We start from the raw sequence: 23,681 nt of genomic DNA, 5'->3' as shown, positions 1-23,681 counted from the left end.
TAAAACCCCTAATAGGGCTACCATGTCCCCGTTCGTAAGGATCAATAATAACGCGCTATAATTCTTCTCTTCCGTAGCCTATATAACGACGAAATCTATGAGGGATATCATGACCGTCAGGTTGTGGCTAAAATCCGGCTCAATAGGTTACGGTGGGTGTATGGATGGCACTTAATCCACCACTTAATGATCCAGCCCGGAAATTCGATAAGGGTTAATATCTATGGTAGAAAAAGGAGACGAGGTAGACTCTGCCTGAGATGGGTCGATGGCGTAGGTCAGGACGGCAGAGAGCTTTTAGGGATATTGAATGGCTGGACCTCGGCGCAAAACCGGGATGTCTGGAGTTCCTTGTTAAGACAAGCCTAGATCGGATAACGGTTGTTGCGCCGTTGATGATATAATTCTTGGGTCCTTTCATAAGGATTTGCATATTGCAGCATGAAATTCAAGCCCTCCAGTTGGCAGCGTGAAATTGATTCTTCAGTGCAGACCTAGCAGAGGATGATTTAAAGGCTGTTCTGACCCACCATTTTGATGCCATGTTGCTGCTATTGGAAGGTAATCGTCCTTCCTAATTACAAGGTCAGTTTCATAATCGTTTTTTTGAAAATATTTCTGTGCCTGGCACTCCTTGCATATATATATATAACTTAGTAAGTATGTGTACATTGTGGTGAAATAATAGCAGAATAATGGAGTGTGTGCTTGATGTGGGGGAACGGCAAAGCCGTTGAGTACTCAGACTCTAGTGGTCCATTGTACTCGATTCCCCCGTCTAACGGAATACATTTCCTGGATCTGGCTTCTTCACTACAGGATAGGAAAAGATCATCTTGTAGAATTCCTATTCTGAGCATGTGCCAAACTAGTGAATTATGGCCAGTAAAAATGCCCACAATACTCCTTCAAACTTCTAGTATGTTTGTTTAGTTCTGACAAGAAAAGTTTGGCCTGTTTAATAGCATTAAGGATTTGCCACCTGCCATTATGGGAAGCTTGTTCCCAGTTTTTGATAGAAACATTAGTTCACGCCAATTTGTCGTCAAGATTCATAAATACTTGACTGCTTGCATTAGTTGGATTTCCGTTACCGATAAAGTGGGTTACTTATAGCTGCCCTACCTGACGTTTCTAGTGAGCGTACCTTGTCCAGTGTTTTTGGCGTTCATCGCGAGAACCCTTCCTCGTGGACAGCTCCTGCGATGTGTTGCCTGTATCGACCTCCTAGCGACGTCAATGTAATCTATTCAGCTGTCATGTCGTACCACAAACCGCTGTGAAAGAATCATAACTGTGGCCATGAATTTGTTTAGGTCGTATTTATTTTCTGCCGGCTCGTGAAGTGCTGTCTCTGTAAATTTGACTTTCTGGTGGGCATATTATCTCCATTGAATTGGCCTTACATACATACATACAGATTCACCTACTAAAGACATAAATATTGTGCTCATCCTAAGTAAGCAAACATTTTACTTCTGGCCTTTTCTCCCTCCCTAATAACTCCACCCTTCTCTTCCCTTCCTCTATCCACTTTCATATACACTTGTGCCGCCCTTCAGTTTAACCGTTCTAGAAACCACTTAGATCGTACTCTTGACCTTGTCCCTTGTTACTTTCCTGTGCGTTGCCTTTCCCAATCCCCGCAAACCCCGTCTTACCTTGCCCCTGACGGCCATCATCCTGTTCTCAAGTTCGATGCTAAGATATCTCGACTCAACTCTCCTGTCGCGCGTAAGTATACCAAGTTCAAAGTGCGTAAGGCGAACTTCGAAGGTCTGAACTCAGCCCTGGCGGCAATCAAGTGGGTTCCTCTTCTCTCTCCATTTACATGTGATCAAGCACTCAATAACTTCTACACCATGTTATCTGATCTTCCTGGCTTGTGGGAAGAGGTTCTCATCATCTCCATACACAAAAGTGGCGGTTATACGCTTGTCGAGAATTATCGTATTTACGTACCCTCTCCTCCTGTTCCAAAATCTTGGAAAGATATGTTAGCGACTGGTTATCGGTCCACTTTGATCACTACATAGTGAAAGAGTAACACGGCTTTGTTAAGAGTACACCCACTGTCTCCAGCTTGCTTGACGTTACTAACTTTATCGCCAAACGTGTAAATTCACGGCAAGAATTAGAATCCCCTTACGCTGATTTCGCTAAAACTTTTGAAACTTTTGTAAATCACAAGATAATTCTAGCCAAACTCTCGTCTCTAAGCGATTCCATACCACTTGTTTCATGGATTGCCTCTTACCTTGCCAACCGATCTTGTTACGTCCCTTTTGACTGCTCCTCCTTCTCCCCCTCCTCTGGGGTCCCACGGGGATCTATTCTGGGCCCTTTGTTATTTTTATTTTTTATCAACAACCTACTCCCTTCCTTACTTGTCTCTGATTGCTCTACGCCAACGACCTTAAGCTATTTTCCGCTATATCGTCGCCTATGGACTGTGTTTCCCTTCAATCTAACCTAGTCACTCTGGTTCGTTGGTGCTCGACTAATGGCTTAGCGCTAAACATCAGAAAGTGTCACTATGTGTTACTTCCTAAAATTCTCACCCACTTCTTTCTCCTACTCTCTTAACGGGCATTCTTTACAACAATAAGCTCCGCTTTGACACCCGCAGCAAAATTGTCAGGCTTTATACTTTGCTCCTCCTCTGATTTTGACTCCATCCAACCTTCCTTAGCTCTCTTCAATTCCCTCGTGAGGAATACCCTCGAGTATTGCTCCGTGATCTGGTCACCTTCCCGTAACTGTGATTGTCTTGCCCTTGAAAATGTGCAACGTAAATTCACCTGTTTCCTCTTCTTCCTATCTATGCAAATTTTTTAAACTTTCCTCGGATCTGATGGACTGCTCCGCTGCTAACGACATCATTTGCCGTCATGCGTCTTATAACACACGTAACACAGACATTTTCAACGTGCCCTTCGCAGAGCTCGAAGTCTGCTTCCATTCCCCGATTCCTAGGCTTTGCCGGTCTTGGTCCTTTTAACTTCTCTACTTTAAGTAGTTTTAAGCATAGGGATAAGATTATTGCTTTCTCCTCCTTCTGAGGACAATAAGTAATTGGAGTTTACTCTGTTTGCTGTCCGTTAAATAAATAAATAAATCGCTTATTGCCGCATAGTAATGCATCTAAATTGATCGAAGGTATTTAAACACTTCCGCGCAAAAGCATAAGTTGGTACAAACGTACATATGCACATTACCCGCAAGTTTTATTAGCATATCCTTATGCATAGTATGTGTAGCTTGAACAAATACAAATAACTAAAAGAAAAAAAAAACTTAAATATTCCCATGGATCCCATGGATTTCCTTTCTTCCCAGAATTATGGCCTATATTCTTATACTGATGTCAAATTTGTATTTCTAGAATGAACTTGAAGGGTGTTTTCGGATTAATTTCTAAAATATGGTAATATGCAATTCATCATAGATTTCGTTATTATGTAGGCTACGGAATCGTCCATCCTCATGTAGGGGGCCAAAAATTCGGAGGATTCTTCTCTCGAACGCGGCCAAGAGTTCGGAATTTTTTTTGCTAAGAACCTAAGTCTCTGAGGAATACATGAGGACTGGTAAGATCATTGTCCTGTACCGTAAGAGCTTTGACCCTATGGTGAGAGATTTCGAGCGGAACAGTTTTTGTAAACTGAAATAGGCTCTGTTGTCCGCCAACAACCGTGCGCGGATTTCATTGTCGTAGCTGTTATCGGTTGTGATTTTAGACCCTAGATAGGAGAAATCATCAATGGTTTCAAAGTTGTAGTCTCCTATCTTTATTCTTCCCATTTGACCAGTGCGGTATGCCATTATTAACTTTGTTTGTACAGATATAAGAACGGGACCTATTTTCCTAGAGTTTGTATAGATGCACTATTGTGTTTTTTTATTCAGATTTTCCAGTTGGGCTGATTCTTAGAACGAAACCTGTTTCACTTTTTGGGGCTTATATTTTGAGTAAAACTATTAAAAGGAAAGTTTTTGGTTATACCATAGATTTATTGATGAAAATTTCTCAGACGTGCGTTTCGGACATAACAGACTGTAGACTGTATTCTTCTCCAGCGGTGACTTTGTACCTAGAGACACGTGTTTCGGACATAACATGTGTCCTTCTTCAGTGCTGGCCTTGTACCTAGAGTACTGTGCGAAATTTTCAACAATAAATCTATAGCATAACCGGAAACTTTCTTTTAATAGTTTTATTTAAATTAACTCTAGAAACCAAAGAAACTTTATATTTTGAGACTACTCTGACCTATGTTTTATGGAATATCAAAAATAGAACCACTTTTGAAAAGTACTAATTGAATCGTATCACGATATGACGATGTCCGTGCGAAATTATAATTGATATTTCAATCCTTTCTCTATAAGCTGTAAGAAGCATTCCCATCGCTGTTGCGGTCTACTTCCTGTTGGTCTTTTGTCCATCATTATTAAAACGGCCCACTGGCCTGGGGGTAATGTTGTTATCCATCCAAATCCATCCAAATTGTAATGCCATCATAATTGTGGTGCTTTATGATGGGTACCGCTTCTGTTACTTCTTCCGAAAGTTTAATCCAATCGGACAATTACAGATTCAGCCAAGTCAGCAACCAATTGATGGTGCCAATGGTAGCTCTGGCTCCCCGGAACCATATTGCTTGTCTGATAGACCATTTTAATTTTCAATAACCGCTTCAATATCAGACATCAGTATCCGCTTTCGCCGTTTTCATCATGCAGAAAAAAATCCCTTTGACATTTATATTATGTCAGTCAGGTCCGAGGATTTGTTGTCCGCTATGGTTTTTGTTTCGTTATAGCGTGTGAAGGTTTTTATTAAGGGAATAAATCATGAGGAATTTTCAATAGGATGTTAGGATGCGTGACCGTCGGATGGTCATTGAGTATCTTATATGAACCCTGTAAAATTCTCTGAGCATTGTCCATGTAGGGATCTTTTTCCGCGAGGATACTTGGTATGGTATATTCTAGCCATCTTTCGGCATGGGCGTAGCGTCGAAAAAAAGGTATTAGAGAAGTATCAGCTCTGACCCCGAGAGACATCATATTCGGTGCCGGTGATTGCTTCCTTTTCCCAATGTAGAGGCACATGTCCTCGGTGAGCGAGTAAGCAGATGTCATCAGTGTAGTCGAGATGTAGCAGTTCATTGAATCATTACATCACCGATAATGAGAACGCGATTGGCGACAGAATGTCACTTTGGCGGACTTCGTATTGAACTTTGGATTTCTCCGATGCCCTCCTTGATGCAACACTCGACACGTCATATATTACTTTCAAAGTAACTATTGGTTTTTTTGAAACGCCTTCCCTGCCTAGAACACTTCACTTGGCGTTGATCCTATTGAAGTCTTTTTTGAAATCGTAGAAACACAGGTGAAGTGATGACGTAAATTCTAGTTTTCATCTTCTCGACAACAGGGAAGCACGCACCTGTCGCTCCACTAGTCCCAATCAAGATGGGTAACCTTCCTCAGAGTTTTAAGGGTCATCTCCATGCGAAAAAAAATGTTACATTCGCCTCCAGTCACAGTGGCAATAAGAATCTTTAATTCCTTACGCTCGCCGATCCGTTTTCCCATTTCCACTTATCAGTAGTCTGGAGCGGGCAATTCAAGAAGTCCAGCCAGAGAGGCAATTCTCCGGCACTGCTGAACAATAACCGAGTCATCGGGCTGCAATAGGAGTCGAAGTTCTTCGCCTCTGTGAGTGGGTGCGGTAGCAATACTTAAGCGAAGATAGCCGCTTTTCAAATAGTGATCTCTTTCGAGGCCGATTTAAGCGTTACTGTTATGAACATCGAGAAGGAACCTCCCAAATTTGCTGTTCCAGCGCGTAGCATTGAAGAATTTCGTGGTCAATATTTTGTCTGACCCTGATTGCTGGGGCTTGAGGATCCGATTTGCGGATGCAGTAAGCATTGATCCGATATCGAATTTATGCTAACTTGCAGTAGGCTTCCTATATTATACTAATGCAGGTCCTTAGGAGGAAGGGAGTGCGCTCCAGAATCTCATTTCCCTACCTCGTTAAACTCCAACATCTGGCGGGTCCTCGATAACCTTCAATGTGGGCGTCGGGAGCGTTTGCGCAGTCCAAAATCCAGTTATATATATAGAGGTCATAACCGCAACAATAATGGAGCTCGAAGGAATGCTAGCCATATGTGAAGCATAAATATAAATTCAAGTTTTGCGGGTTGCTCATCCACAATTTGTATTCCTCTCGTTGCCTTTTGCAGCAATCATGGAATACTGTGCGCGTATTTTTAAACCGCAGTTCAATGGGCTCAGTTATAGGCTGGAAAGGATACTTAATAAAATATTCTCCGCTCCTGAAAACAATTTGAAAGTGTCAATTCCATTAACTAGGTATTATGTTCGTATTTTTAGTACTTTTCCGTTTAATTTAATCTTTGTTTTCTATTTCATATCTCATTTAGTATCCTCTTAATGATTCAGGATATAAATTTTATGGTTGATGATATCAAAGTTGTTTATTTTCTTTATTGACCTCTTATTAAGAAGATTAAGAATTGCAATTCTAAATTCCAATAACCGTTTTATGTTTTGCATAATAGGTTAATTAAGACATATTTCTGTTTGTAATTTTTCAGATAATCATACTGACAGTATGCTTAGCGCCAATTCGCATAGTTTGCATTGCAATATTTCTTCTGATTGCGTGGATGATAGCTTGCATTGGACTTTATGGTGTATCATTGAAAGAGCTAGAAACCAAACCATTATCAAAGTGGAGGAGGTGAGTGTGTTAACTGTTTAAAGGAATAGTGTTTGCTGAAGTTGTAATGGTTTTAATAAGGACTGTATTTCAAGTAAAAGTGGCTAGAAATGTTTAATCCACAAAGGAAAATAAAATGTTTTTGTGTATTTGCTATATATAGCACCACTGCACTGACTGTGAATCGTGTGATTGTAAGTGGAACTAAATGCTTTCCAACTTCTCATAGTATTAGCGTTAGTTGGGTCACCGTTTCCTCTGATTACTTTATCGATAAAGAAAGAAATAAAAAAGAAAGAAGAACTTTCGCAAGTAACAATTTATAACCAAAAGAAAATCAAGGAAAGATTCTTAATACTTACGGGGTCATCCCGTGTGAAGACCGTTTTTCTTGGCTTTTTTTAGAAATTTGTTCTGAAGAACTGGATAAAGATACAAAAACGAACTTTTCACGATAGATTTACTAATATCTTGAGCGTGCATAGTAATTTTTCCAGCCCGATCACATAGTTCGTTATTGAAATACAGAGCAATTTATACACCCATCTAAAAAAAAAAGATGTTTTTCTGCTGCCACGCTAGACGCCGATGCATTCATCCTAAAGAAAAAAAGTAAACGGCATTTTAACGTACAGGCTCAACTACAGTCCGCAAACTAGGATTATTAAAAAATATTAAAAGCTAAATTTTTGGTGCCGTGTTAAACTTTTTTTATGACTTTTGGAGTTATTTCACGGCTTCTTCAATGAATGAAAAAAAAAAAACTACTGAATGAATCGCAATTATCCTAGTTTGCGAACCGTAGAAATATACTCTAAATAAGTCGTGAAAATTTCAAGGAATTTAGTTGGATATATTTTGGGCTATGGTGGCAGCCAATTTTGAACATGTAGTTTCGAGAAAAACGCATTTGAAAAGTAGAATGCGATTTTTAGCCATAAATCCTTAACTGACCATCAATCTGCTATACCTAATCCATAAACCTTAGGTTCAAGAAACACATGTACAGCCTTGGTTTCAATTCTTGTCCGTTTAGCGAAGTCATTCCAATATCTACGGACCGATAAATACGAACTTTATTACGGCGATCGACATAAATCTGTCATGTGATTTATCACGTGTTCAATACTATGATTTTCGAACGACTCCGAATATCAAAAAATCACTTTGCCCATATATTGTACACTATATCTAGATATAATTGATGGCAAAAAAAAAATTTAATTTCGCAGATCCGACACACGGGATGACCCCCATAAAGCAGTTTATTATATTTTCCAAAACGACCAACACCTACAAAAATTTTTCATTGATGATCAAATATTCTGTTTAAGGAGTAAAAATAACAAAGATAAAGCTACACTCAGTCAGTTGAAAAGCAGCTGAAGCTATTTACATCATTTATAAGGGTTAATATTTTGTGTGGCTAGGCATAGACTAAACCAGTGTGGTGTAAAAATCTGATGATTTTTTTCTCATTCGTTAATATGGTTGCTATTCACCCCTTGATGGGGTATAGCGCGTTAAATATACCTACGCACCATCCTTACCCAGTCCAGCAAAATGTGCTAGGACTTTCTAAGAGGTCTGCGCTGCTCCCCTACTATTCTGTGCAAAGTGCTTTTGGGGCGACCCACTCGTCGGCCTCCTTGGGAGAGTGCATGACGAATCCAGCAATGGAATTTTTATCCCTGCTTACCAATCACATCGTCCACGGGTAGCTGTCGTTTGGGCTGACCAATTTCTTTGTTCAAGATAGTATCACGCCAGTGTACGCCAATGACACGTCACAGATAAGGGTTGACGAAGGCTTGGTACTTTTGAGTGACAGTGGGGACTTAGTTTCCATGTGCTGTTCCTATATAGGAACACAAAAAGAACATTAGCACAGAACAGTCTCAACTTGATCTTAGTGTTGAGATAACTGCGTTTTCAAATTTTAGATAAGGCAGCGAAAGCGGACAGCGAAAGCGGATCTAGCGTTATTAATACGTTGAGGGGCTTTCAGTTCGGTTCCACTATCGGCAGTAACCAAGATATGCTAATTGACCCCCAACCTCGGTGCTCTGCCCATTAATGCGGATAGGGAGAGTGCCATCATAATTCAGACCGAGAACTTTGGTTTTGTTGGTGTTTATCTTCAGTCCAATTCTACTTGCCTCTCTTTCCAAATCCAGAACCATTTGGTCAAAATCTATGATCCGATGAGAACGCAAGTTGATCTCATTGGTGTAGTTGATATTTTTGAGGAAATATGTCATTGTCGTAAGCTTGCTTGAAACCGATGAAGAGCAGGTGAAGCGAAGATCTGAATTCCGCACACTGTTCCAAAATGATTCATAGGTTGTTGTTTTAGTCAATGACGGAGGACGTGGAGCAGAAACCGTCCTGCTCTCTATTCATCAAGCTCTCGATATGTTCTTTGATGCTCTCCACGATTATTTTAGCTAATATTTTGCGACGGCAAGGAGCACGCAGATATCCTTCCAATTGACACACTGAAGATTGGTGTCCTCCATGGGAATTTTAACTATCATTCCCTTCTTCCACTCTCTCTCCTTCGGGACATGGCAAACGAATTGTGTGCCACCCATGAAAAGAACATTTTTGATAGCGTCATAATAATACTATAATAATAATCGTCGGCACAACAATCTAATTGGATCAGGGCCTTGAAGTGTGTTAGAGCACTTCAGTCAAGACCGTAACGGTACACTACAGGATTACAGTATCCTATAGGAGGCAATGTGGTCAGCATTGCGCTCGTCCGAGATTTTACCCTGACTCGACTCAGGTACTCATTCATTTTGGATTGATTCCTTTTATTGATAAACGGCTTACTTCAAGTAATCCTTCAGTTTCGTTTAATTTTTATTTTATCAACTTTCATCAACACAATGTATTTATTTAATATGAATAAATAATTTAATGAAGATAAAAAAAAACATTTTCGTTTTCTTTCACCTACTTATGATAGAGCAATATTGTCCGTAGAAATTTTTGGAGCTTGTTTCAAAATGTGCTTAATATAATACGGGCTACTTCTTGTTTAATTGTAGAAGGAGATGCAGATACATATCTGGAATTTCTTTTTAATTTGCTCATCATTGATATAGACCTTTTGGCCAGCCTTTTTAAGGAACTATTGAAAACAAATATATGTAATTATGTAGGGTATCAAATGAATGGCCTCGATTAGTACTCCTCTTAGTATGTATTAGTTTTGATATTGCTTGCAAAGTGGAGGAGACCAGGGGTCCGAAAGGGGCCAATTATTTCTAGGACCCGTTCTCAGAAACCACTCTACTCAAAAATCTGAAAAAAATTATGGTGGTCTGTGTCACATGGTATCTAGGCACCAAAATACTCCTCGCTATGATACCTGCGCAAATAAAGTTGAAAAGTAAATCATTATATTTTGAAAATTTTCTGCAAATCTGGCCCTTCCCCTTTAATTTATCGTTGATCCACAAAATATTGCGGCGAGGTAGACTTTGGTAGGAACCATCATACTGGAAAGTTTGGTTGAAATCCTACTATTATTTACAAAGTTATAGTAGGCCAAAACTTTTACGTCAAATTACTACTCTCCACTAGATAAAACCACATCGAATTGAATATCGGGTATATTCAACGTATATTCACTATGAGCTATACACAAGTGGAACTATCGTGTAAAAATTCAATAAAACCTTTTATACCTGAAATCCCGAGCTTCCGGTTTTCGGCTTGTTTATTTTGTCCATAAATCCCTCGACTTGTCAAAAAGTTCGAATCCACTGAACTTTAAATTTTTGTAGCAATTTACCGTTTGATAACTTAAACCTTACTGTTGATGATGATGATCCGAAACATAAACCGTGAAAAACGCATGGGGGAGTGTTTAATTGTCAGAAGCTACTTAACCCTAGATTGCCAACCATAAGTCAAAATGACTCCTGAAAAATACCCACTACTTAATTTCCTTTTTCTTTGAGTTCACACCGATCTCTGTCTTTCCTCAATCAGTCGTCAGTGCGCTTCCATTGTTGTAGGGTTATTGGAACCTTCGCTCTTCTTTGAGGTTAGTTCGTTTAAAATTTTGATAGTCATTTTGACTCATGATCGGCAAAATGTGAGTTATTGGAATGAGTCGAAATGACTAATGGTTGGCAAAATAGTGTGCACTTTTGATTCAAAATGACCTACGTTTCGTGTTAACTCCCATTTTGAAAATTTTGTGTAAACATCTGAAAAAAATCAGGAGGCTGCTACTATATGGTGCCTGGGCTCCGAAATACCTTCCATACCGATATCTGTTCAAATAAAGTTAATAAAAGTATATGACTATATTTTTTTATAATTGGCTCAAAAGGATATTCACCATACTGTAGAGCGATTATTCTAGGAAAAATATTGTGGTGATCTTTACAAAGCTTCCATGTCGCGCACTCGATTTAATTTCTTGACTAATTGTCTAAGGTTTGACGATAAAGAAACCCGATAACAGAGGAATAGCAAGCTTGTGCCAATTGAAGAAATATGGAATATCTTGGTGGAGAATTTTATGAAAGGTTTTGTGTATTTCTTTTATAAAGGCATGTAAGTGTGCATTTGTCCTATTAGTACGTAGCACGTAATACATCCATATATGATGTGAAACTATTCACATTCACTATTGAAATTGCAAGGCAGCGACAACTACGACCTATTATAACTTTGTTAGTAATAGTGCGATTTCCACCAAAGGATCATGCTCGGTGTTATATCCTATATTATTGCAAAATTTCGTGGTGCCAGAATGAACTTAAGGGAGGCTTTGCAGCCACTTACTAAAAATTATAGTAATATAATATTATAAACTTTATTTGAATAGATATCAACACGGAGGGTATTTCGGAGCCTAGGCACCATTGGGTGGCAGCCTTCTCACTTTTTTCAGAGTTTTCGGTTTGGTAGTTTCTGAAAATGGGCCCGTTAAAGAAATGGTCACTTTCGACCTCCCGCACTTCCAACTTTCCAACAAATGTCAACTAACACCGGCTTCAGAAAACCTTAAACAACGTTTTTGACTCACTGTGCCAAAATATGAACGCTGGTAGAAACTCGTGCTTCTTCTACAACATGATAAACACAGCCTGCATAAATGCTTATGTGATTTACAGTCATAACTTCCATTAACAATATCAAGAAGCAGAGAAACCACTAAACAGGATGGACTTCATGACAAATTTGCAAGATCGATTGGAAAAAGATAGGTCGATAAAAAGAAGTTGCCATCCTACACAAACACATCATCATCATCATCAACGGCGCAACAACCGGTATCCCGTCTAGGCCTGCCTTAATAAGGAACTCTAGACATCCCGGACGAGGTCCACCAATTCGATATCCCTAAAAGCTGTCTGGCGTCCTGGCCTACGCCATCGCTCCATCTTAAGCAGGGTCTGCCTCATCTTCTTTTTCTACCATAAATATTGCCCTATAAACTTTCCGGCTGGATCATCCTCATCCATACGGATTAAATGACCCACCCACCGTAACCTATTGAGCTGGATTTTATCCACAACCTGACGGTCATGGTATCGCTCATAGATTTCGTCATTGTGTAGGCTAGGGAATCGGTCTTCCTCATGTAGGGGGCCAAAAATTCTTCGGAGGATTCTTCTCTCGCACGTGGCCAAGAGTTCGCAATTTTTCTTGCTAAGAACCCAAGTTTCTGAGGAATACATGTGGACTGGCAAGATCATAGTCTTGTACAGTAAGAGCTTTGACCCTATGGCGAGACGTTTCGAGCGGAACAGTTTTTGTAAGCTAAAATAGGCTCTGTTGGCTGACAACAACCGTGCGCGGATTTCATCATGGTAACTGTTATCGGTTGTGATTTTCGACCCTAGATAGGTGAAATTGTCAACGGTCTCAAAGTTGTATTCTCCTATCCTTATTCTTCTTCGTGTTTGACCAGTGCGGTTTGATGTTGTTGGTTGATTCGTCTTCGGTGCTGACATTGCCTCCATATATTTTGTCTTGTCTTCATTGGTGTGCAGCCCAAGATCTCGCCCCGATTGCCGCCTGCTCGATCTGGATGAAGGCAGTTTGTACGTCCCGGGTGGTTCTTCCCATGATGTCGATATCGTCAGCATAGGCCAGTAGTTGGGTGGACTTGAAGAGGATGGTACCTCTTGCATTTACCTCAGCATCACGGATGACTTTCTCGAGGGCCAGGTTAAAGAGGATGCATGATAGGGCATCCCCTTATCGTAGACCGTTGTTGATGTCGAATGGTCTTGAGAGTGATCCTGCTGCTTTTATCTGGCCTCGCACATTGGTCAGGGTCAGCCTAGTCAGTCATATTAATTTCGTCGGGATACCGAATTCTCTCATGGCCGTGTACAGTTTTACCCTGGTTATGCTATCATAGATGGCTTTAAAGTCGATGAACAGATGGTGCAACTGTTGTCCATATTCCAACAGTTTTTCCATTGCTTGCCGCAGAGAGAAAATCTGATCTGTTGCTGATTTGCCTGGAGTGAAGCCTCTTTGGTATGGGCCAATGATGTTGTGGGCGTATAGGGCTATCCGGCCACACAAACACGCTATGGTAGAAAGAATCGCTCACGTTATGAAGACATAAGATCAAGCAGATAAAAATCCAAGTCCAAGTCAAAGCTCCAGCAAAAATACCCAATCAAGGAAGTACTGTGCTTTCTACGACTTCAAAACAAGAAGGAAAGCGGGTGCCAGGTTTGTAAAATGTAAAAAATCAATTTGCGGAGAGCATAAGAAAAATATGTGCCTTCAATTCCCTTTAATTACGTTTTATTTTTTATTTTTAACAGAAAATTATTATGAAAAATCGACTGTATTACTTACTTAAAGTCTGAATTATTGTCAATTAAAACACTTCTTAATAAAAATATATATACATATATATATTCATTCGTTGACTTGATAGTTATTCATCCTCCTCTAATTGAAAAAGTGAATTAGCAAATGGTATTGTATGATAAAACGATCAAATTTAATAAATGAGTCAAAGTTGAGTCATGGTTGGCAATATTAGGCAAAATTCAAGGGTTGGCAATCTAGGGGTAAAATCCCTCCACAATCCCCGGGCTGCAATATTACTGAGAACCTGCGGGTTCATGTCGACGGTAGACTTCATGAAGGTCCCATTTCGAGCAAAAAGTACTGGATGGAACATCTCAAATAATAGAGAAAAATTCCAGCCGAATATATCCAACGTTTGGTCGAACTCACGCCACTGGCCAGTGGAGGGTGTATATGGTGCTAAAAGTCTCCATACGGAGTCTTGATTACGATGTTTTAGCTCTGTCCGTATTTCAATTTTGCCTACGACAATGTAGTTTCTTTTATAATTCACCCTCACCGAGAGTTATATTTTCGTTAATTTCCTTTGTATTGTATCATAGACTGTAAATTACGTTCGTGTAAACCTAAGCAATGATGTATCTGGTACGTTGGTATCCGAATTTTCAATTTGCTCACTGTAGTTTTGATACACCTGAAAATCGTATTATCTCTGCTTGCTTTTCTCTACGTCTGATTCTAGTGAATCGCATCAGTAAAAGTATAGACAGAGATAGTTTTCGGGAGTTTCCATTAATTTCAACACAGCGAATACGCTAGAAATTAACGGGGGTTTCCCCGAAAACTGGGAACTTATGAAACACCAAATTGAAGATGTCAGTTAGTTATAAATATATGTAGTAACTAGATTTTCTGAGTGATCGGACGGTGTTTAGGCCAAAGAGAGAGAGCTGTCAAATGCAGTTCATACACGGATTTGTATGAAGCAATATACAAGTCCGATGCGCAATGCGGCATGTAAAAAAGCTCGGAAAATTGAACTTTCGCGATGCGTGGCAAAAATTAGTTTGTTGACAGTTCACTCCGTGTGTAATATGGCGGCACTTCTCGTTTTCGACAGTTATTATTGGATGTAATTAATTTGAATGGAAGTTCGGAAGGCCCTATTTGCGTTGTATGTGCTAATTATTAATGCCACTAGTATTAGTCCCATCACTCCCATTTATAAAAAATGAATTTAAGCTGGAGGTATGTGAACTTGTATGAATTTCATAACGTAAAATATAATAAGATGTATACACTAATTGCATAAACTTGAAGATTATGTGCAATGTCGTGATTTTGTGCTAAGAGTGCACTTACCTCCGGCTTGAATTCAATTTTATGAATGGAAGGTAAGGAACCAATGCCAGTGACATACCTAATTGGTACTTGTAGCTCAAATAGTGCCTTCCGCAGTTCTAAAAACGAATTCATGTAAATTAATTACATTCAAAAGTAACAGCCGAACTCGAAAAACGCCGCCAAATTGCAGATGGCCTAATTTGTCATTAGAAAAAACCTTGTCGACGTGGAGCGAACTTTGCCGGCCTGAAATTTTCATTGTACATTGAAATCGCGTACAGTCTGCAGGCCCTCTCGCCCGCATTCTGTATACAGTATGCAAAATTCGTATTCGTACACACTATATTTTGCGGGTTTTTGGGTTATTTCTGAGAAATGATAGAAAATTCGTTCAATCTTATATAACAATTTTTAACATAAATATGTATGTAGTTGTTATAGAATATTAATCTTAAATTTTATTTACATCCGTTTGTTCAAGAGAACAATTTCCAAATTCAATCGAAGCAAAATTCGTATTCGTACACCCCGACTAGCGGCTTGAACTCAATCCCTGTACGATATTAATCATTTTGCACTGTAAAATTCTAACGGTAAATTCTTGAAAAAGTGTGGTTGACAGTTCGAGCTAAAGTGTTTTGGGAATTACAAATAAAGAGTTAATTCTTTAACAAATTTTCCAAATGAGTCGAAAAGGTAGTGAATTTTCGAACAGTGATCGTAAGATAGTGATACAGCTATACAAGGATGGTAAATCCTTGAGATAAATTGCAAAAATTATGCATAGGAGTCACTCGACAATTCAATCTGTAGTAAAGATTTACAATTCGTCTGGTAGAATCGAGAAGAAAAAAAGAAATGGAAACAGATTAATTTTGCCAAGGAGACACCTGTCCTTTGTTCGGCGTGTTGTTCGACAGGATAACACGATAAGTGCAGTGAAATTAGCAGGACTTTTGCAAAACCAGTTCCAAATTAAAATTACACCCCAAAGTGTTCGGAATTATTTGCGTAGATTCGGTATACAGAGCCGGACTCCCGCTTCTAAGCCATTTATCAATAATGTCAATAGAAGAAAACGGTTAAACTTTGCAAAAAGATATCTAAACAAGGATTTTCGTTATTGGAAACGAGTAATTTTTTCAGACGAGTGCAAAATTAATCTAAAGTTGTCGGACGGACGGGTTCGTATATGGCGAGAAAAAAATACGAGGCTATATCCAAAAAACATGCTTCCTACATTTAAGCATGGAGGTGGTTCGTTGATGATTTGGGGATGTTTTGCAGCTTCTGGTGTTGGAAACTTGCATTTTATTGATGGAATAATGAACGCGAAGCAATATGTGCAAATTCTTAAAACTAATTTACATCAGGGTGCACAAAATTTAGGAATTCGTAGGAAGTATATATTTCAACAGGACAATGATCCGAAGCATACGGCACTTCACACGCGGCTTTGGCTACTCTACAATTGTCGAAAGTGTTTAAACACGCCTCCACAGAGTCCTGACGTTAATCCAATAGAAAATTTATGGTCTATTTTCAAGAAGAATCTAAAAAATTACAGTATTAGGAATAAAGAAGACCTGAAAACTGCCTTGCAGACCGAATGGCAAAATATTTCACTGAACTTAACCCAAAAATTAGTTCAATCAATGCCAAATAGGCTTAGAGCAATAATAAAACAAAAAGGATTTCTCACGAAGTACTAACACTATATTTCTAGCACATTTTTTGAAGTCTGTAGGTGTACGAATACGAATTTTGTTTTGAGTTTTATATGAATTACTGTTTTTATTATTAAGTTTAAAATATATTTTATACTTGTTATTATGTACATGAATTAACCTCTTCATTTGCTATAATAATATACAATTTATTTATCTCTTAATGTTATATTTGACTTAAAAATAACAAATAATAGGTAAAAAAATGGGTGTACGAATACGAATTTTGCATACTGTATACATTGTTTGTAAATTTTCCAGATTTGTTTTAAAGATACTGTTTAGAACAAAATGTGGAAGGAAAGAACAGTTGAAGAGCGAAAAATTGTTAAGCTTGTTTGTGAAGGGAAAACTTATCGCAAAGTTGGTAGAATTGTCGGGAGTTTGATAGATACACCTGGCAGGCTACGAACGCCTCTCGATCAACGGTATATTCAACAGCAAATCAAGAATAAAACAAGTCGGAATACCGGAAGCTCGCGCTTCGGGTATAAAGGTTTTGTGTTCATCTTATGTAAGAGACGCACATTTTTCTGTCCGTATATAGTTACAAATCCAACATAATCCTTCATATTTTTCCAAACTACGAGACATACGTACATATTAGAGCCATAGATATCACGCTCATCCTAAACAAACAAACTGCCTATTACCTACTGTACACATATATGCACGTATCTAAATTTATCGTACCCATATTTCCGATTTACGTCTTATATCTAACTAAATTAGGCACTACCCGCAAAGTTCATTAGCACGCATATATTATATATCTACATACACACATGTCTGGTTGACAAATAACTAAAAAACTAAAACAAAATAATTGTCTGCGACCCAATTCATAAGAATTCATTTCTGGTATTGACGAATTGATATGTGATGATGACGTCATGCAGGTTGTAGAGTGCACGAAATTCACAAAAATTTGTAAAGTTTCACCCCCTATAACTTTGTTAATAATAGTTGGATTTTCTTCAAACTTTACCAAATTGTGCATTATATTCTTCATTACACGCATGCCAAATTTTGTACTTCTGGGATGAACATAAGGGGGGGTGCCGGGTAAATTTCTAAAATGTGGAAATATACTATTATTAACTTTATTTGTGCAGATATCGGAACCGGATATATTTTGAGGCCTAGATTTCGTAGAGATGCACCACAGTGATTTTTTTCAGATTTTTCGGTTGGATAGGTTCTGAGAACGAGACCTGTTACACTTTTTGTGGGTCATATTTTGAACCCTCACTCCCCTATGTTTCATCTATCATCTATTTCAAATATTGAAACAGATTCGAAAAGTACTAATTGAGACCTTTCATTTGATACCCTACATGGCTACATTCTGTGAAAACAAAATTTGCACCCTCCATTCACATCTACGGGGAGCCCCCCTTAAACTTAACACAAGATGGCGCCACTTACTGCATGTAAAGGGATCACCAGATTACATACTCTCACCAATTTTCGTGATAATCGGTCTAGCCGTTTCCGAATAAATCGGGTGTGACAGACAGACAGACAGACAGACAGACAGACAGACGGACAGACGGACAGACAGACACCGTCTCGATTCTGTTTCACACAAAACCTTAAAAAGTCTATAAACAACTTACGAGCTGAAGCCTCTGTAATGATTCGCAAACCTATTTCTAAGCAAACGATATGAAGAACGCTTCGGAATCACGACCTTAATGGAAGCGTTTCTCGTAGAAAGCCATTCATTTCCAAAGTTAATAGGAAGAAATGACTCGAATTTGCTAAAAAAATACGTTAATTATAGTCCCGAATTTTGGAAAATGTAATTTGGAGCTAGGAAAGTAAATTTAATGTACACTAGGCGACATAATTCATCGTACGATACCATTATCAAGTATTTTTCACTCCATTCATTTCATTTCACAAACATCGACTGATTTTAAACAAGTTGTGAGTAATTTGTGGCCTTGTAAAAAAGAAAACATTATCGGAAATAGTTAAAATCTCAAAAAAAAAAACGAAATCAATAATTCAACATATCGTGGAAAGTAATGATGAAACGGAAATAGTGGAATTTAAACAAAGGACAGGGTGCGCTTGTAGGTTATTCGAAAAGCAGGAAAACCCAAGAATACGTGGTGCAAAACTAGGAGAAGTAGTATTACAACGCAGAGATTAGCAGTAGGACGGTGCAAAGAACTTAAAACAAACACGGATATTCTTCTAGGATGGCTAGGAGAAAGCCTGTCATCAGTGGAGCCAAAAACTGAACAGGAAAGAATTTGCTTTTCTACACAAACACGAGGATATGGGGTTCTGGAAACAAGTTGTTGTTATAGATAAAAGTTAGACCATATCTTGGTTACGATGGTCTGCCAAAAGTTTGGCGGAAAAACGGTACTGCTTCAGTGAAAAAGAATTTACGGAGTATCGTGAAACACGGCGGAAATAATGAGTTGGTCAGTAATCGGTTGGTCGGTAATCTAGTGTTTATGGATGGTAAAATGGACCAGAATGTATTCCCAAATATTTTGATAAATAATTTACTGGGATCTGTCAATAAAATGGGTTTGGGTCCGAATTATATTTTCCAACAGGACAACGGCCTCAAACGTACAGCTCGTATAGTACGTCAGCGGCTACTGTGTCGAGTGGAAAAGCGACTTCACACACGGAAAAAGGAAACCTAGGAGAACCAACAAGTCTGTGAACTAGAAAAATACAGGGAGTAACCGCACCAGGCGCGCAAGTTTTACCAACAAATCAGCAGGATGAAGCCTTATACACCTCGATGTTCATCCTGCCGAGATAAAGAGGGAAATCTGATTTCCGACAGAATGGGCATATTGGAGCGATGGGTTGAGTACTTTGATGAGCTACTGAACAACCAGAACATCGGCGAGTTTGAGGTCCCGCCAACTGAAGACGACGGACAAATACTGCCACGACTAAGTATAGGCGAAACAGTCCGTGCAATTCATCGTCTAAAAAATCATTAAATATGGAGACGACCAGTTACACCAAGTGGTTCATCAACTTGTGCTCAAGGTATGGGAAAGCGAATCAATGCCTGACGATTGGCAACGAGGCATTATCTGTCTCATACATAAAAAGGGAGATATCACAGAGTGCAGCAATTATAGAGATATCACGTTGCTGAGTACCATCTAGAAGATATTCTCTGCTACCTTGCTAGGACTTGCTATACCAAAGACGCTTCACTCCAGGCAAATCAGCAACAGATCAGATTTTCTCCCTGCGGAGACCGATGGAAAAACTGTTGGAATATGCACAACAGTTGCACCATCTGTTCATCGACTTTAATGCTGCCTATGATAGCATAGCCAGGATAAAACTGTACACGGCCATGAGGGAATTCGGTATCCCGACGAAATTAATAAGACTGACTAGGCTGACCCTGACCAATGTGCGTGGCCAGATAAAAGCAGCAGGATCACTCTCAAGACCATTCGACATCAACAACGGTCTGCGACAAGGGGATGCCCTATTATGCGTCCTCTTTAACCTGGCCCTCGAGAAAGTGATCCGTGATGCTGATGTAAATGCAAGAGGTATGATCCTCTTTAAGTCCCCCCAACTACTGGCCTATGCTGACGATATCGACATCATGGGAAGAACCACCCGAGACGTACATCCAGATCCAGCAGGCGGCAATCGGGGCGAGATCTTGGGCTGCACATCAATGAAGGCAAGACAAAATATATGGTGGCAAAGTCAACACCAAAGACCAATCAACCAACAACATCAAACCGCACTGGTCAAACACGAAGAAGAATAAGGAGAGGAGAATACAACTTTGAGACCGTTGACAATTTCTCCTATCTAGGGTCGAAAATCACAACCGATAACAGCTACGATGATGAAATCCGCGCACGGTTGTTGTCAGCCAACAGAGCCTATTTCAGCTTACAAAGACTGTTCCGCTCGAAACGTCTCACCATAGGCTCAAAGCTCTTACTGTACAAGACTATGATCTTGTCAGTCCTCATGTATTCCTCGGAAACTTGGGTTCTTAGCAAGAAAAATTGCGAACTCTTGGCCGCGTTCGAGAGAAGAATCCTCCGAAGAATTTTTGACCCCTTACATGAGGATGGACCATTCTGTAGCCTGGACAATGACGAAATCTATGAGCGATACCAAGACCGTCCGGTTGTGAATAAAATCCGGCTCAATAGGTTACGGTGGGCGGGTCACTTAATCCGTATGGATGAGGATGATCCCACCCGGAAAGTCTATAAGGGCAATATCTATGGTAGAAAAAGAAGACGAGGCAGACCCTGCCTAAGATGGAGCGATGGCGTAGGCCAGGACGCCAGGCAGCTTTTAGGAATATCGAATTGGTGGACCTCGTCGCAAAACCGGGATGTCTGGAGTTCCTTATTAGACCGGATACCGGTTGTTGCGCCGTTGATGATGATGATATTTTTACAAAACGTTAACAAATTAGATCTATTTGTCATTGAAAATCCGTACAAATACATAATCGTGGTTCGGATCTGTACTACTAGCGTGTGGAATAATGTGTATTTGAGCCCAATCGGTTTTCGTTTTATATGCACGTCAACATGGCGCCCGGTCTTCTATGTATTTGCTGTAATTTATAAATATATAAAAAAATCCAGAAAAGCGTCACCCTTTGTCTTTCATTTATACTATTGTACAGATGCTCACAAAATTGAAGGCACAAGTGGTAATTTATTGCTTTGGATCATACTACAATAAAACTTTGCGACAAATAAAGTATTATTTTTCATTTACATATATAGATGATATAAAGACCAAGAACAAAAAAACCTAAATATGCAATATAAAATTAGCTGTTTGCTAATGAATAAGCTTTCGTAGACGTCTTGATCGACTTGATCCTACCAGTGCGTTTTATATGCTTGGATAGATTAAAAAAGTTCGACAAACTGGTAGGATTCAGTCGTATCTACCAGCTAAAATCTCAGCTTACTAGAGAGACGGACCGAAAAACGGTAGAGAAGATGAGTGGTATTTATAAAATCGCTTGCTCAGATTGTCCAAAGGTGTATATCGGACAAACGAAAAGGCTGATAACCACTAGATTTAGGGAGGGTACGAAGGAGGCAGAGTTGGCTATTGAGCACTCCCGAAAACCCACATAATCTATGGTGGCTAAGCATATGGTGGAATACGGTCAGTAAGAAAAAAAAAGTCGGGAAACCAGAAACTCGGCGTCCCAGGTATGAAAGGTTTTGTTTGCTTTTTCTGTGAGTAGATTTGAGTGCGGAACCATCCCATTTGAATCTACTCACTTTAGTGTGATACTGATATTTAGTTGCAGTTAATTTACACGATAAAGCAAATTTGAGCTGCCGTAACTTTGTTAAAAATAGTAAGACTTTGATCAAACTTGGGGATAACATGCTTCATATCATATTCTATACTACTACAAACTTTTATAACTCTGGGGTAAACTTAAAGGGGAGTTTTACGCAATTTGCCCAAAAATGTGGTAATATACTATTATTAACTTAATTTGAGTAGATATCGATATGGAGAGTATTTTGTGGTCTGCACACCGTATAGGGGCAGCTTCATGTTTCTTTTTCAAATTTTTCGGTTGGGTAGTTTCTGTGAATAGGTCAGTTAAAGGAATCCTCATTTTCCAAGCCTCCCTTTCCCTGCCTTTCTAACAAATCTCAAAACTAAGACCAGCTTCGAAAAGTACTAAGAGACCTTTCATTTGATACCCAACATGACTATATTCGTCGAAAAAAAATGTTACACCCCCTTTCACATGTATGGGGACCAATTTCCAACTTCATTGGCAGCTATACACGCCAAACCATAATTCTATCCCCACCGTGCCTTACTGTTGTTGATAAATTTTTTTTTGTTCAGGGCTTTCTTTTTGTGGTAGTCCCACCAATGCCCGATTGGATTTACGTCTGGACTTTGCTTGGGTGAATGCAGCTGCTTTGAAACATACAGTAGCCTCAAACGTACAGCTCGTATAGTACGTCAGCGGCTACTGTATGTTTCAAAGCAGCTGCATTCACCCAAGCAAAGTCCAGACGTAAATCCAATCGGGCATTGGTGGGACTACCACAAAAAGAAAGCCCTGAACAAAAAAAAATTTATCAACAACAGTAAGGCACGGTGGGGATAGAATTATGGTTTGGCGTGTATAGCTGCCAATGAAGTTGGAAATTGGTCCCCATACATGTGAAAGGGGGTGTAACATTTTTTTTCGACGAATATAGTCATGTTGGGTATCAAATGAAAGGTCTCTTAGTACTTTTCGAAGCTGGTCTTAGTTTTGAGATTTGTTAGAAAGGCAGGGAAAGGAAGGCTTGGAAAATGAGGATTCCTTTAACTGACCTATTCACAGAAACTACCCAACCGAAAAATTTGAAAAAGAAACATGAAGCTGCCCCTATACGGTGTGCAGACCACAAAATACTCTCCATATCGATATCTACTCAAATTAAGTTAATAATAGTATATTACCACATTTTTGGGCAAATTGCGTAAAACTCCCCTTTAAGTTTACCCCAGAGTTATAAAAGTTTGTAGTAGTATAGAATATGATATGAAGCATGTTATCCCCAAGTTTGATCAAAGTCTTACTATTTTTAACAAAGTTACGGCAGCTCAAATTTGCTTTATCGTGTAAATTAACTGCAACTAAATATCAGTATCACACTAAAGTGAGTAGATTCAAATGGGATGGTTCCGCACTCAAATCTACTCACAGAAAAAGCAAACAAAACCTTTCATACCTGGGACGCCGAGTTTCTGGTTTCCCGACTTTTTTTTTCTTACTGACCGTATTCCACCATATGCTTAGCCACCATAGATTATGTGGGTTTTCGGGAGTGCTCAATAGCCAACTCTGCCTCCTTCGTACCCTCCCTAAATCTAGTGGTTATCAGCCTTTTCGTTTGTCCGATATACACCTTTGGACAATCTGAGCAAGCGATTTTATAAATACCACTCATCTTCTCTACCGTTTTTCGGTCCGTCTCTCTAGTAAGCTGAGATTTTAGCTGGTAGATACG

The 23,681-nt window shown here is 39.3% G+C and overlaps 1 protein-coding gene across 1 annotated transcript in view; it reads left to right on the top strand.

Moving 5' to 3' along the window:
• LOC119656764 (lysophosphatidylcholine acyltransferase) overlaps positions 1-23,681 on the top strand; it is an 85,905-nt gene that overhangs the window by 21,615 nt on the left and 40,609 nt on the right. The window contains exon 2 of the mRNA XM_038063342.1: positions 6,645-6,790. Coding sequence (XP_037919270.1) covers positions 6,645-6,790 — 146 coding nt within the window. The remainder of the gene's footprint in view (positions 1-6,644; positions 6,791-23,681) is intronic.

The sequence above is a fragment of the Hermetia illucens genome, chromosome 5 (assembly GCF_905115235.1).
Source record: "Hermetia illucens chromosome 5, iHerIll2.2.curated.20191125, whole genome shotgun sequence".
NCBI lineage: Eukaryota > Metazoa > Arthropoda > Insecta > Diptera > Stratiomyidae > Hermetia > Hermetia illucens.
This window is presented reverse-complemented; position numbering and strand designations above follow the sequence as displayed.